The 16,023-nt window shown below is 44.1% G+C and overlaps 1 protein-coding gene across 2 annotated transcripts in view; it reads right to left on the reverse strand.

The window, feature by feature from the left end:
* ARHGAP20 (Rho GTPase activating protein 20) overlaps window positions 1–16,023 on the reverse strand; it is a 172,712-nt gene that overhangs the window by 46,684 nt on the left and 110,005 nt on the right. For both annotated transcript variants that reach the window (XM_063951613.1, XM_063951614.1), the window contains exon 6: window positions 10,616–10,700. In XM_063951613.1, the coding sequence (XP_063807683.1) occupies window positions 10,616–10,700 (85 nt within the window). The remainder of the gene's footprint in view (window positions 1–10,615; window positions 10,701–16,023) is intronic.

A 16,023-nucleotide genomic window follows, 5' to 3' on the forward strand; every position in this document is an offset into this window, starting at 1 on the left:
GGGGCACGTGAGCACCTGCACTGTGGGGGAATATCTGGCACTGGAGGCATATGTGGCACTGGGGGGGGGGGGCGGGCTATATTTGGCACTGGGGGCATGTGAGTACCTGGCACCGTGGGGGAATATCTGGCACTGGGGACATATGTGGAACTGGGAGCACAGCCCTAGCAACAAGCACTACCCCCTAGCAACGAGCATGACACCCAGTACATGAAACCCCTGGCAACGAGCATGGCACCCAGTGCATGAAACACCTGGCAACGAGCATGACACCCTGAGCATGAAAACCCCTGGCACCGTGCATGGAACCAAGAGCATGAAACCCCTGGCAACGAGCAGGTAATTTAAAAGTAATTAGAAGCCTTACTGTAGGACTTAATGTGTAATGGGCATTACGGTGTGTGTTAAAAAGGTGTCACAGGCATTACGGTGTGTGGCATACTATATCACGGGCATTGTGGTATGCGGTATAATGTCTCAGGGGCATTGCAGTGTGGCATAATGTAAAACGGGCATTGCGGTATGTGTCACAGGCATTACGGTGTGTGGCATACTATATCACGGGCATTGTGGTATGTGGTATAATGTCTCAGGGGCATTGCAGTGTGGCATAGGGTATAACGGGCATTGCGGTATGTGTCACAGGCATTACGGTGTGTGGCATACTATATCACAGGCATTGTGATATGTGGTATAATGTCTCAGGGTCATTGCAGTGTGTGGCATAATGTATCACGGACATTGCGGTGTGTGTCATAATGTGTCAGGCATTACGGTGTGTTGTATACTATATCACGGGCATTGTGGTATGTGGTATAATGTCTCAGGGTCATTGCAGTGTGTGTCATAATGTGTCACAGGCATTGTATGTGCTATAATCTATCAGGGGCATTGCAGTGTGTAGCATAATGTATAACGGGCATTGCGATTCCTGTCGTCATGTGTCACAGGCATCACGGTGTGTGGCATAATGTGTCACAGGCATTACGGTGTGTGGCATAATGTGTCACAGACATTGTATGTGCTATAATGTATCAGGGGCATTACAGTGTGTAGCATAATGTATAACGGCATTGCGATTTCTGTCGTCATGTGTCACAGGCATTACGGTGTGTGGCATAATGTGTCACAGGCATTACGGTGTGTGGCATAATGTGTCACAGGCATTACGGTGTGTGGTATAATGTGTCGGGAGCATTATGGTGTGTGCATTATTGTGTGTGGAATAATGTCTAAGGGCCATTGCAGTATGTGGCATAATGTATACTGGGCATTACTATAAGGAGGAAAAATGACAAATAATGTAAGGGGCATGAATCAGGATTATTTTTCTTTCCTGTGGTGGCTAACGTCTGGGCGTGCAGGTTGCAAAACTGGGGTATAAGGAAGTATTTTCCTGCAATGCCACGCCCCTTCATGTGAAACCACGCCCACCCCAACAAAGCCACACCCTTTTTTTGCGGCGCGCGCATGTTTGTCCCTTTAATAGTGCCAATTATGGGGGATGGGGGAATTTTTTGGCTTGGGGGAGAAAAACTTCTAGTCACGCCACTGGATGCGTCAATTTCTCTATTCCTATCTTAAGAGCCCCCACTACCATTTTAAAGTAGAACACAGAAAGTGGAGTTATTGTGTCACAATCTCTGGCAACCTCCTCACTTTGGGTGTTACTGGACAGCAGTAAACAGAACATAGAAACATGCACCATCTGCATTCATAGCAAAAGCACTACAGAAAGTGTGAAAATTTACTTCATTGATAGGATGGGTAAATACCAAAAAATCATCAATAATTTAAACAAAAGAGAATGGAATTGGAACTCCGCTAGAATAATAGGCTGCGATGGCTCTAAGGGGTACAGTTAGTCATTACTTAAGAGAAAATGGTTATAGTGTAAATGCAGCACAGAGCAATTCACTGCAAAATACAGTATTTCAGCTGAAAGCCTATTAGCTATAGTATTATATAAAACCAACAACCTTACCATATCAGCTGAGATAGCTCATGCTTGCTTTTAAAAAAATATAATACACAGAAATAAATGTAGTGTCAAAATGTAGCTAGGCTTCAGTTTGATTGATTTATTATCCAACCATTGTTAGGGCTTTTCAAAAATCCAATAAAATTAGCTGGTAATCTCAATGGGTGACACTGTTCCATGCACTCTTGGGCTGATTCATGTCTGTAAGTAAAGCAAAAAAAAAAAAAAAAAAAAAAGGAACTTGTGTCTAGAACATACCATGCAAGGGAAGCAAATACATTTGAATGTTGTCTGTGCAGGGTAAATATTGGCTGCTTTTGCATGTAGCCCACACATGTTAGCCAGCTTTATTTGTACACTGCAATTTAGATTTCAGTTTGTACACACCCCACCCAAATCTAAGTCTCTCTGCACATGTTACATCTGCCCCACCTGCAATGCAACATGGTTTTGCCCAGTTGCTTGCTTTTTTGCTTTACTTACAAACATGAATCGGGCCCAGTGTTCACAGTTACATTCTAAATGAAACACAAAATATACATTGGTGCTTTATATAAGAGCTTTATATAATGTTCACAATGGCATAATTGCCATCTGACCTTAATTTCCAGATGCAATGTTATAGGCCCTACACACTGGGCGATATTAGTGAAAGACATGAACGATCTCGTTCATTAATGAATGAGATACCATTCATATCTGGCAGTGTGGAGGCTCCAGCGATGAACGATGCACGGCCCTGTGTTCGTTCATCGCTGGTGCCCTCTCGCTTGTGAATGCAGGCCAATATGGACGATATCGTCCATATTTGCCTGCACTGCTATGGAGCCGGATGACGGGGGAGTGAAGAAACCTCACTCCCCCCGTCACTGCCCCCCCCCCCGCGCGCGCCGGGACGCCGGCGCCCGTATCCGCCGGCGGGCAGCTCGGTGGCGGATCGTGCAGTGCGTAGGGCCCTTTAGGATTTAATACTTTATCCTTGGAAGTGTTGGGCTTTTTCACTAAAGACCAACAGCACAACAATGTGTCTTCTCACAAGGCAGGTTCCAATATTAAAATTCTTTGTATACAGGCTTTATAAGTTGATATTTAATAAAGAGGAGTGCTTAAATCTCATTGTTCAACCTGAAACGTATCATGCATTATTGACTGCACATGTTCCAGTGTGCAAACTAATTTAGACCATGAAACCTGCTATAGTCTTGCGATGTATGTACATAGGAAAAGTAATTTCATAATATGGAATTTATATATTATGTCTGGCCACAACATTCCACAGACCCTTAAAAATAGGCTGCCCCTGCATAACTAACGTGAACAACAAATCCATTCTGAATATCAGAACCCGACGACACAATTCCAGACTGTATTAGCCGTTGTACTTATCAATAGCATATGTGACTCAAACATAATATACTGTTTAATGTGCAATAATGTACTCAGGGTACGATTCCATTCTATGTGGTGTGCACATCACCCATACATACACCCAACCCATTTTCTCTATCGTCCTAGTGGATGCTGGGGTTCCTGAAAGGACCATGGGGAATAGCGGCTCCGCAGGAGACAGGGCACAAAAAGTAAAGCTTTAGGATCAGGTGGTGTGCACTGGCTCCTCCCCCTATGACCCTCCTCCAAGCCAGTTAGATTTTGTGCCCGGCCGAGATAGAGAGTTTAGCTTAGGTTTTTTATTTTACAGTGATTCCTGCTGGCAACAGGATCACTGCAACGAGGGACAGAGGGGAGAAGAAGTGAACTCACCTGCGTGCAGGATGGATTGGCTTCTTGGCTACTGGACATGAAGCTCCAGAGGGACGATCACAGGTACAGCCTGGATGGTCACCGGAGCCACGCCGCCGGCCCCCTCACAGATGCTGAAGCAAGAAGAGGTCCAGAATCGGCGGCTGAAGACTCCTGCAGTCTTCTTAAGGTAGCGCACAGCACTGCAGCTGTGCGCCATTTTCCTCTCAGCACACTTCACACGGCAGTCACTGAGGGTGCAGGGCGCTGGGGGGGGGCGCCCTGGGAGGCAAATGAAAACCTTTAAAAAGGCTAAAAATACCTCACATATAGCCCCAGAGGCTATATGGAGATATTTACCCCTGCCTAAATGTACTAAATAGCGGGAGACGAGCCCGCCGGAAAAGGGGCGGGGCCTATCTCCTCAGCACACGGCGCCATTTTCTGTCACAGCTCCGCTGGTCAGGAAGGCTCCCAGGTCTCTCCCCTGCACTGCACTACAGAAACAGGGTATAACAGAGAGGGGGGGCAAAATAAATGGCTATATATATATATTAATATAAAAGCAGCTATAAGGGAGCACTTAATCATAAGGCTATCCCTGTCATATATAGCGCTTTTTGGTGTGTGCTGGCAGACTCTCCCTCTGTCTCCCCAAAGGGCTAGTGGGTCCTGTCTTCGTATAGAGCATTCCCTGTGTGTCTGCTGTGTGTCGGTACGTGTGTGTCGACATGTATGAGGACGATATTGGCGTGGAGGCGGAGCAATTGCCTGTAATGGTGATGTCACTCTCTAGGGAGTCGACACCGGAATGGATGGCTTATTTAGGAAATTACGTGATAATGTCAACACGCTGCAAAGTCGGTTGACGACATGAGACGGCCGACAAACAATTAGTACGGTCCAGACGTCTCAAAAACACCGTCAAGGGTTTTTAAAACGCCGTTTACTTTAGTCGGTCGACACAGACACAGACAGGGACACTGAATCCAGTGTCGACGGTGAATAAACAAACGTATTCCTTATTAGGGCCACACGTTAAAGGCAATGAAGGAGGTGTTACGTATTTCTGATACTACAGGTACCACAAAAGAGGGTATTATGTGGGATGTGAAAAAACTACCATAGTTTTTCCTGAATCAGATAAATTAAATAAAGTGTGTGAAGGTAGAATTCTCGCCTGCCACGCGGGAGGCCCGGGTTCGTTTCCCGGCCAATGCACCATGATGCGTGGGTTCCCCCCGATAGAAAATTATGGGCGGTATACCCTTTCCCGCCAGAAGTTAGGGCGCGTTGGGAAACACCCCTTAAGGTGGATAAGGCGCTCACACGCTTATCAAAACAAGTGGCGGTACCGTCTATAGATAGGGCCGTCCTCAAGGACCAGCTGACAAGGCTGGAAAATATAATAAAAAGTATATACACACATACTGGTGTTATACTGCGGCCAGCGATCGCCTCAGCCTGGATGTGCAGAGCTAGGGTGGCTTGGTCGGATTCCCTGACTAAAAATATTGATACCCTTGACAGGGACAGTATTTTATTGACTATAGAGCATTTCTATATATGCGAGATGCACAGAGGGATATTTGCACTCTGGCATCATGAATAAACGCGATGTCCATAACTGCCAGAAGATGTTATGGACACGACAGTGGTCAGGTGATGCAGATTCCAAACGGCACAGTATGGCCGTATAAAGGAAGAGGACTTGTTTGGGGTCGGTCCATCGGACCTGGTGGTCACGGCAACTGCTGGAAAATCCACCGTTTTTTACCCTAAGTCACATCTCTGCAGAAAAAGACACCGTCTTTTCAGCCTCAGTCCTCTCGTCCCTATAAGATCATATCTGCCCAGGGATAGAGGAAAGGGAAGAAGACTGCAGCAGGCAGCCCATTCCCAGGAACAGAAGCGTTCCACCGCGTCTGACAAGTTCTCAGCATGGCGCTGAGACCGTACAGGACCCCTGGATCCTACAAGTAGTATCCCGGGGGTACAGATGGGAATGTCGAGACGTTTCCCCTTCGCAGGCTCCTGAAGTCTGCTTTACCAAGTCTCCCTCCGACAAGGAGGTAGTATGGAAAAAAAAAAAAAAAAAAAAAAAAAATTCACAAGCTGTATTCCCAGCAGGTGATAATTAAATTACCCCTCCTACTACAGAAAAGGGGTATTATTCCACACTATATTGTGGTACTGAAGCCAGAAGGCTAGGTGAGACTTATTCTAAAAATTTTTTTTTTGAACACTTACAAAGGTTCAAATTAAGATGAAGTCACTCAGAGCAGTGATAACGAACCAGGAAGAAGGGGACTATATAGTGTCCCGGGACTTCAGGGATGCTTACCTCTATGTCCCAAATTTGCCCTTCTCACTAAGGGTACCTCAGGTTCGTGGTGCAGAACTGTCACTATCAGTTTCAGACGCTGCCGTTTGGATTGTCCACGGCACCCCGGGGTCTTTACCAAGGTAATGGCCGAAATGATGATTCTTCTTCGAAGAAAAGGCGTCTTAATTATCCCTTACTTGGACGATCTCCTGATAGGGGCATAGTCCAGGGAACAGTTGGAGGTCGGAGTAGCACTATCTCGGATACTGCTGCAATCAGCACGGGTGGATTCTAAATATTCCAAAATCGCAGCTGATCCCGACGACACGTCTGCTGTGCCTAGGGATGATTCTGGACACAGTCCAGAAAAAGGTGTTTCTCCCGGAAGAGAAAGCCAGGGAGTTTTCCGAACAAGTCAGGAACCTCCTAAAAACAGTGCATCATTGCACAAGGGTCCTGGTAAAAATGGTGGCTTCCTACGAAGCAATTCCATTCGGCAGATTTCACGTAAGAACTTTTCAGTGGGATCTGCTGGAAAAATGGTCCGGATCGCATCTTCAGATGCATCAGCGGATAACCCAATATCCAAGGACAAGGGTGTCTCTCCTGTGGTGGTTATAGAGTGCTCATCTTCTAGAGGGCCGCAGATTCGGCATTCAGGATTGGATGCTGGTAACCACGGAGCCCAGCCTGAGAGGCTGGGGAGCAGTCACACAAGGAAAAAATTTCCAGGGAGTGTGATCAAGTATGGAGACTTTTCTCCACATAAATATACTGGAGCTAAGGGTAAATTTATAATGCTCTAAGCTTAGCAAGACCTCTGCTTCAAGGTCAGCCGGTATTGATCCAGTGGGAAAAACATCACGGCAGTCGCCCACGTAAACAGACAGGGCGACACAAGAAGCAGGAGGGCAATGGCAGAAACTGCAAGGACTTTTCGCTGGGCGGAAAATCATGTGATAACACTGTCAGCAGTTTTTCATCCCGGGAATGGAAACTGGGAAGCAGACTTCCTCAGCACGACCTCCACCCGGGAGAGTGGAAACTTCATTGAGAAGTTTTTTCCACATGATTGTAAACCGTTGGGAAATACCAAAGGTGGACATGATGGCGTCCCGTCTGAACAAAAAATGGGACAGGTATTGCGCCAGGTCAAGAGACTCTCCGGCAATAGATGTGGACGTTTCTGGTAACACCGTGGGTGTACCAGTCGGTGTATGTGTTCCCTCCTCTGCTTCTCATACCTAAGGTGCTGAGAATTATAAGACGTAGAGGAGTAAGAACTATACTCATGGCTCCGGATTGGCCAAGAAGGACTTGGTACCCGGAACTTCAAGAGATGCTTACAGAGGTCTTATGGCCTCTGCCGCTAAGAAGGGACTTGCTTCAGCAAGTACCATGTCTGTTCCAAGACTTACCGCAGCTGCGTTTGTCGGCATGGCGATGGAAAGCCGGATCCTAAAGGAAAAAAGGCATTCCGGAAGAGGTCATTCCTACCCTGGTCAAAGCCAGAAAGGAGGTGACCGCACAACATTATCACCACGTGTGGCGAAAATATGTTGCGTGGTGTGAGGCCAGGAAGGCCCCACAAAGAAATTTCAACTCGGTCGTTTCCTGCATTTCCTGCAAACAGGAGTGTCTATGGGCCTCAAATTGGGGTCCATTAAGGTTCAAATTCGGCCCTGTAAATTTTCTTCCAGAAAGAATTGGCTTCAGTTCCTGAAGTCCAGAAGTTTGTCAAGGGAGTATTGCATATACAAACCCCTTTTTTGTGCCTCCAGTGGCACTGTGGGATCTCAACGTAGTTCTGGGATTCCTCAAATCACATTGGTTTAAAACCAGTCAAATATGTGGATTTGAAGCATCTCACATAAAAAGTGACCATGCTCTTGGCCCTGGCCTGGACCAGGCGAGTGTCAAATTGGTGGTTTTTTCTCAAAAAAAGCCCATATCTGTTTGTCCATTCGGACAGGGCAGAGCTGCGGACTCGTCCCCAGTTCTCTCCCTAAGGTGGTGTCAGTGTTTCACCTGAACCAGCTTATTGTGGTGCCTTGCACCTACTAGGGACTTGGAGGACTCCAAGTTGCTAGAAGTTGTCAGGGCCCTGAAAATATGTTCCAGGACAGCTGGAGTCAGAAAATCTGACTCGCTGTTTATACTGTATGCACCCAACAAGTTGGGTGCGCCTGCTTCTAAGCAGTCGATTGCTCGTTGGATTTGTAACACAATTCAACTTGCACATTCTGAGGCAGGCCTGCCACAGTCTAAATCGGTTAAGGCCCATTCCACAAGGAAGGTGGGCTCATCTTGGGCGGCTGCCCGAGAGGTCTCGGCATTACAACTCTGCCGAGCAGATACGTGGTCAGGGGAGAACACGTTTGTAAAATTCTACAAATTTGATATCCTGGCAAAAGAGGACCTGGAGTTCTCTCATTCGGTGCTGCAGAGTCATCCGCACTCTCCCGCCCGTTTGGGAGCTTTGGTATAATCCCCATGGTCCTTTCAGGAACCCCAGCATCCACTAGGACGATAGAGAAAATAAGAATTTACTTACCGATAATTCTATTTCTCGGAGTCCGTAGTGGATGCTGGGCGCCCATCCCAAGTGCGGATTATCTGCAATACTTGTACATAGTTACAAAAATCGGGTTATTATTGTTGTGAGCCATCTTTTCAGAGGCTCCGCTGTTATCTTACTGTAACTGGGTTTAGATCACAAGTTGTACGGTGTGATTGGTGTGGCTGGTATGAGTCTTACCCGGGATTCAAAATTCCTCCCTTATTGTGTACGCTCGTCCGGGCACAGTACCTAACTGGCTTGGAGGAGGGTCATAGGGGGAGGAGCCAGTGCACACCACCTGATCCTAAAGCTTTACTTTTTGTGCCCTGTCTCCTGCGGAGCCGCTATTCCCCATGGTCCTTTCAGGAACCCCAGCATCCACTACGGACTCCGAGAAATAGAATTATCGGTAAGTAAATTCTTATTTTCCTGCACACCTATAAACATATGCAAGGCAAAATGCGTGATACTGAAGTAATTTGGGGTGATGTTGGGCCCCGTCATCGAAATTCATGCGACAATCAGGCTGCACATAATATGCATCGCTCCAATCGCCCCTTTGTGTAACACAAACAGCGTTCTAGCGTGTCTATTCTAAAAGCAAATGGCCACGTTATTATTGTACAAGTTATGCAAGTACTGTAAATGTAAAACGCAGAACTTTTAGTAGACATGACCTCGGACTGATCTAATCGTTTAATTGTTGCTTTAAAAGAAAGGATTAGTTATTGCATTACCAATCCAATTCAAGTTAACGTCTTAATTACTCCTTTTGCGAGTTAACATCATCATTGACTCGTTTTGCCATTGTAAAACATGACAAAATGATGCACTAATTAAACTAAAATGCTATAAAGGGATTTTATTTATTGCAGTTTGCTTTTTACTCATCACACACTTAGAGGTAGACACCCAAAAGAACAACCACATGCTTGATAAGATACTGAATTTCACTATAACATTCATTGTGCACCTGAAACACTCCTACCCAACAAATATCCACTTACATAGCCAAGTAAATAAAAAATGCATAGTAACAATTGCAGCTAACATGCACAAACGTGGATTTGTGCAAACGGACAGTTAAAATAGGAAAACATATTCCCAGGGATATACCATTAAAGCCTGGTACTGGTCCTGTAAGTTAGCGACAGTTGGAAGCTATGTACTAAAAGGGGTCTCTGCAATATCGTCGGAATATCTATGTATTAATCGGATGGACTCTATGAGGAAGAGATCTCTGCGTAATAGTAGGTGACACCACTTTGTTATACTGACGTATCTACGTACTCTAGTTAAATCAATACCTGTGTAGCTGCCATTGAAATTAACATGGATGAAGAGACATAATCAACATGTTCCTTTCTTAGAACACACAGTGGGTGATTCAGTTAGATGCATTGACTGTGATGTGCCATCCCGGAACATCAACATCACTTGTTTTTAAAGGGAAACTAGCGATTTCTAGGTACTGTAATGGGCATATACGTAACCAACCGAACGTCACAATGATGTTCACCCATAACTGAATCGGCCTCATGGAGTGCAGGACTAATTGCATTTGTGGTTTTGTGAAGTAATGGAGGGATTACAGTGCAAAGCACTCTCTAATATATATTACAGTCAAGGGATGCATTATAAACTGGGCAGAGGAAGGGGCTGCAGGTTGGTTACGGGAACCCCGGCTGAGATTAAGAACTGGGGCCAAAGGACCTGAAGCTATGCCCCTTTTCATGAAAAACTTTTTGCCAGTAATAGTTTCCATGAAAGGATCCCATTTTGTTGCCTATGTAATTAAATTATGCATGTATAAAATATATGTGTTTCGCATTAGAGCGGTGTGACCTCTGTAAATTAGGTAATACTCGGCACTCTTCCTTAGAGAAATAAGGTAATACATTGAGAAAATGCCTGTAGCGTGATGAGATTAGGAGAAATATTATCCTAACCAGGGTTAAGGGTGTCAAAATCACTAAGTGCAATATCATTTGTTCACCAAAACACTTACATAGGCACAGTTCCCAATATCCTTTGTAATAATCTTCAGTGGGATTATTTTTGGGTGGTCACTTTCCTTCTCCTCTTTGATGTATCTAATAGTAAAAGAGAAAAAGAAAATATATAAAGGTAACCATAAATGTTCAAAGATGTTCTTGTGCAGTGTACGGTCTAAGTACTATTAGGTCATCTATTTCCTCCAGGTTACAGCTTTCTGGACCCCTCAAAAGGAGGAATGTAATAAGGAACAAGTTTCAGTTTCTTTCTCTGATTCTCTTAAAGGCAAAATCAACCTGGTTTTGTCCTTTAAAAATATTGCCGCTTTAAAAGCGCCAGCAAAATCGCACAAAAATTTGCACTCTCACAGTACAAACCTAATACAGCCCCCCTCAAATTGTCCAACATAACGTTAAAGAATCCCCTATACACTTATAATTTTTATAGAACAGCTCAAATCTTTATACTAACAGAGACCAAATTAGAAATCTGTATACTTCCTCAGATGCACAGACTTCTCTAACATAATGTTTTTTATTAATTAGGGATAGCCTTCAACCATGAAAACAATCAATGGTCGATGGTTTCACATTGTCTGGACAAAACCAACAATGGTTTTGCCACCGATGAATAGGCACAGCATATGTGCAGATGGCAGCAGCCGTTGATGCGCAAAGCATGGATGCTGGAACTTCTGCCACTGAATCTCTGCCACCAACTGCTGATCTCATCGGATGGTTTGAATCCATCAGTGGTAGATGACTATGCTTAATTTAAATTATTGTGGGTCACTGCATTTTAAAATATACTTTGTGATAAGTTAATGAGACCCAGAATAGATAAGTACCGCCACTTTTGGGTATGTGTTGGATGCAGGTACAGTTTCCCTATATTCGTCAAAATGAACAGCAAAACTAACAAACATCTAATGGGGCTCAATCAAAAGTCAAATTGTGACTGGTGGAAAATACGGTTGGACGATGACTATAATCTGCTACAATGTGTGTACAGTCATTGGTCAACTGCAGTAATTAGGGATCATAGAATTAACCTTGATAACTGGTCGCCCACATATGTACACATAGGCTTACGGCTGTTCATTTGGTTAGTGGAAAATAGGTTTATTGGCACCTGCAATTCGGGAAAGTACACATAAAAAAAGTCTCTACCTATGTTAAAAATAAAACAGATTTGGAGAGAAAAAAAAAACTTTCACTTTTGATTTGCCAGAAGTTAGTAAAATTGATACTTTTCATATTGACACAACAATAAAAATGTGGACTTCAGCTTTTCAGTCCAAGCGCCACAAATTCCCCAGATCTAAAATGTATCCAAAAAGACCACAGGAATCTAACACTAGCTGCCTGGCCAATGTGATTATCCACATAAACCATTCATCATCTGCCTGACGCACAGTATTGGTTTCTCACAAATGATTTATCCAGGGTATAAAGGAATTGAACAATGCTTACTATAAGCTAGAAAACACAGTGCAATGCTATTTGTTAAATGAAATGCAAAATGGCCAAATGTCCCTATTTTCTAGGTACAGTCCTGTTTTTTTCTGGACTGACCAGAATCTAAGTAACATTTATAATTTACATAGAATAAAATTATACAGAGCAGCTGATTGGTTGCCATGGGCAACTTCTCTACTGGCTCACTTCACTCATTTCACTGCTTAGTACATCTCCCCCTTGGAGTAATAACATTTCGTCCCCAGTGGCCTAAATATAAAGGGTTCCTAATACCACTGTTCATTATACCAAAACAGAGAAAAACAAAAAAATATCACATACTTGATTTTAAGATAAACTTTAATTAAAAAGTTTTCTTCTAGCTCACTACTTTGTTACAATAAAAAAAACGTATTTATTTGTTGATTCAATGTAATATAAACCAGGGACGTGCAGTGAGGTAAATGGCTGAAGAGGCACTGGCTAGTACCATAGCCAGATTTACAAACAATTTATGAGCCAAAGGGTTCATGTGGGCATTATAAACAGGTGCAGCAGTGTATACATGTGGGCACTATACACAGGTGCAGTGGCTCCCATCAAAACCCATGGGTTGCTATAGATGTGGACAGAAGAAATGCACCACCTGTTCCTTTATTAAAAACAAGGTACATACTTTTGAGTCATCTACACATGAAGAATTTATTATAAAATAATTTATTAACTGTAATAGTACGTATCTTATCTATATTCTGATCTGCACTTGTGGTCTTATCTACGTCGGGAGGACAACGCGAAAATTGAGGATAGGATTTCTGGAACACAAGCGGAACATTGAAAATGGTTTTCTGTTCCACAGTGTTTCCAGACATTTCTTAGAACATCATGACAAGAATGTAAAGGACGTTAGAGTGATAGGCCTAGAACACATTAATCCTACCAAAAGAGGGGGGGGGGGGGATAGACACAGGAAACTGTGTATAAGAGAGAACTACTGGATACACAAATTGAAGACTCTTGCCCCTGAAGGACTTAATGAGACCATAGAGATAGATCTTTCGATCTTCTGTGCATTAGTCGTGTCCTCCTTCCTATCTCTTCTCTTCCCCCTCCCCCCCCCCTCTTTTCCTGTTTTCTCTTTATTATAAACTGTTAGGGCTCTGTAATAATATTATTTTACTCTATGGCCAATCACAGGCCTTTGAGATCTGTAAATCTAGTTTAGTTCTTTATTAAGAATATCATTTGTCTACTGTGGATAAAGGTCTCTCCATTAGAAATGTGTGTTTTGGAAATCTTTTTTCGGTCTAATGGAATTGGATTATATGTCATTATGATCACGGACATTGACCCATTTGGTTACGGGTGTGTTTACACATTATTAGTATACTTCCTAAATACTAATTTATTAACACTATAGTTTTTTCACTGGTATGCTACGCTGGGCTTTCTGGCTTATGCTGGTGTTTTGGGGTGCCACACCCTGCACCTAGATATAGCGCTAGGGACCCCAAATATACAGAGACGTCTTGATGTGGCTTTGGGGCTTATTCACACATTTGTGCAAATATGTGTAACGAAGATCTCTGAATTCTATTATTATGTGGAATTTATATCTGGTTACGGTTATCATTCAGGGTGCTGGGGGAAACAAATGCCTTTTTTTCTTGCAAACAATTTATGAGCCAAAGGGTTCATGTGGGCATTATAAACAGGTGCAGCAGTGTATACTAGTGGGCACTATACACAGGTGCAGCAGTATATACACATGTAGACATTATACACCAGTGCAGCAGTGTATACATGTGGGCATTATACACAGGTGCAGCAGTATATACATGCGGGCATTATACACAGGTGCAGCAGTATATACATGTGGGCATTATACACAGGTGCAGCAGTATATACATGTGGGCATTGATTATACACAGGTGCAGCAGTATATACATGTGAGCATTATACACAGGTGCAGCAGTATATACATGTGGGCATTATACACAGGTGCAGCAGTGTATACCACCACACACCACTGATATAAACAAGGAAGACAATACTGGAAAAATCCCCATAATAAATAACCAACCCACTTATTATGAAGAACTGACACCAAATAATGATGATTTGTCCTCCAGGGACTCCCCTTAGGCGTCAGCCAATCAAAAGCAACCAGAGCAGGAAACCATTTGGGATTGGCTGGGGGATGGAAGGAAATCTCACTTACTGTTGGTCAGCCTCATTGCGCAGCTGTGGTTCAAAAAATTTTTTTTTCACATTATGGCCACATAGGATGGATTAGTTCTTAGGGAGACATATCTTATCCATTATGTAAAGTTATGAACTCTCCCTACCATTAAAAGGCAGTAAAAATAAGAATTTACTTACCGATAATTCTATTTCTCGTAGTCCGTAGTGGATGCTGGGGACTCCGTAAAGACCATGGGGAATAGCGGCTCCGCAGGAGACTGGGCACAAAAGTAAAGCTTTAGAACTACCTGGTGTGCACTGGCTCCTCCCCCTATGACCCTCCTCCAAGCCTCAGTTAGGATACTGTGCCCGGACGAGCGTACACAATAAGGAAGGATTTTGAATCCCGGGTAAGACTCATACCAGCCACACCAATCACACCATATAACTTGTGATCTAAACCCAGTTAACAGCATGATAACAGAGGAGCCTCTAGAAAAGATGGCTCACTACAGCAATAATCCGATTTTTTTGTTAACAATAACTATGTACCAGTATTGCAGACAATCCGCACTTGGGATGGGCGCCCAGCATCCACTACGGACTACGAGAAATAGAATTATCGGTAAGTAAATTCTTATTTTCTCTGACGTCCTAGTGGATGCTGGGGACTCCGTAAGGACCATGGGGATTATACCAAAGCTCCCAAACGGGTGGGAGAGTGCGGATGACTCTGCAGCACCAAATGAGAGAACTCCAGGTCCTCCTCAGCCAGGGTATCAAATTTGTAGAATTTTACAAACGTATTTGCTCCTGACCAAGTAGCTGCTCGGCAAAGTTGTAAAGCCGAGACCCCTCGGGCAGCCGCCCAAGATGAGCCCACCTTCCTTGTGGAATGGGCTTTTACAGATTTTGTCTGTGGCAGGCCTGCCACAGAATGTGCAAGCTGAATTGTACTACAAATCCAACGAGCAATAGTCTGCTTAGAAGCAGGAGCACCCAGCTTGTTGGGTGCATACAGAATAAACAACGAGTCAGATTTTCTGACTCCAGCCGTCCTGGAAACCTATATTTCCAGGGCCCTGACAACGTCTAGCAACTTGGAGTCCTCCAAGTCCCTAGTAGCCGCAGGCACCACAATAGGTTGATTCAGGTGAAACGCTGAAAACCACCTTAGGGAGAAACTGAGGACAAGTCCTCAATTCCGCCCTGTCCGAATGAAAAATCAGATGAGGGCTTTTACAGGATAAAGCCGCCAATTCTGACACGCACCTGGCCCAGGCCAGGGCCAACAGCATGACCACTTTCCATGTGAGATATTTTAACTCCACATATTTAAGTGGTTCAAACCAATGTGACTTTTGGAACCCAAAAACTACATTTAGATCCCAAGGTGCCACTGGAGGCACAAAAGGAGGCTGTATATACAGTACCCCTTTCACAAACGTCTGAACTTCAGGGACTGAAGCTAGTTCTTTTTGGAAGAAAATTGACAGGGCCGAAATTTGAACCTTAATGGACCCCCATTTCAGGCCCATAGACACTCCTGTTTGCAGGAAATGTAGGAATCGAGGTAGTTGAAAATTCCTCCGTCGGGGCCTTACTGGCCTCGCACCACGCAACATATTTTCGCCAAATGCGGTGATAATGTTTTGCGGTTATATCTTTCCTGGCTTTGATCAGGATAGGAATGACTTCATCCGGAATGCCTTTCTCCTTCAGGATCCGGCGTTCAACCGCCATGCCGTCAAACGCAGTCGCGGTAAGTCTTGGAACAGAC

Source organism: Pseudophryne corroboree, chromosome 2 (assembly GCF_028390025.1).
Source record: "Pseudophryne corroboree isolate aPseCor3 chromosome 2, aPseCor3.hap2, whole genome shotgun sequence".
Classification (NCBI taxonomy): Eukaryota; Metazoa; Chordata; class Amphibia; order Anura; family Myobatrachidae; genus Pseudophryne; species Pseudophryne corroboree.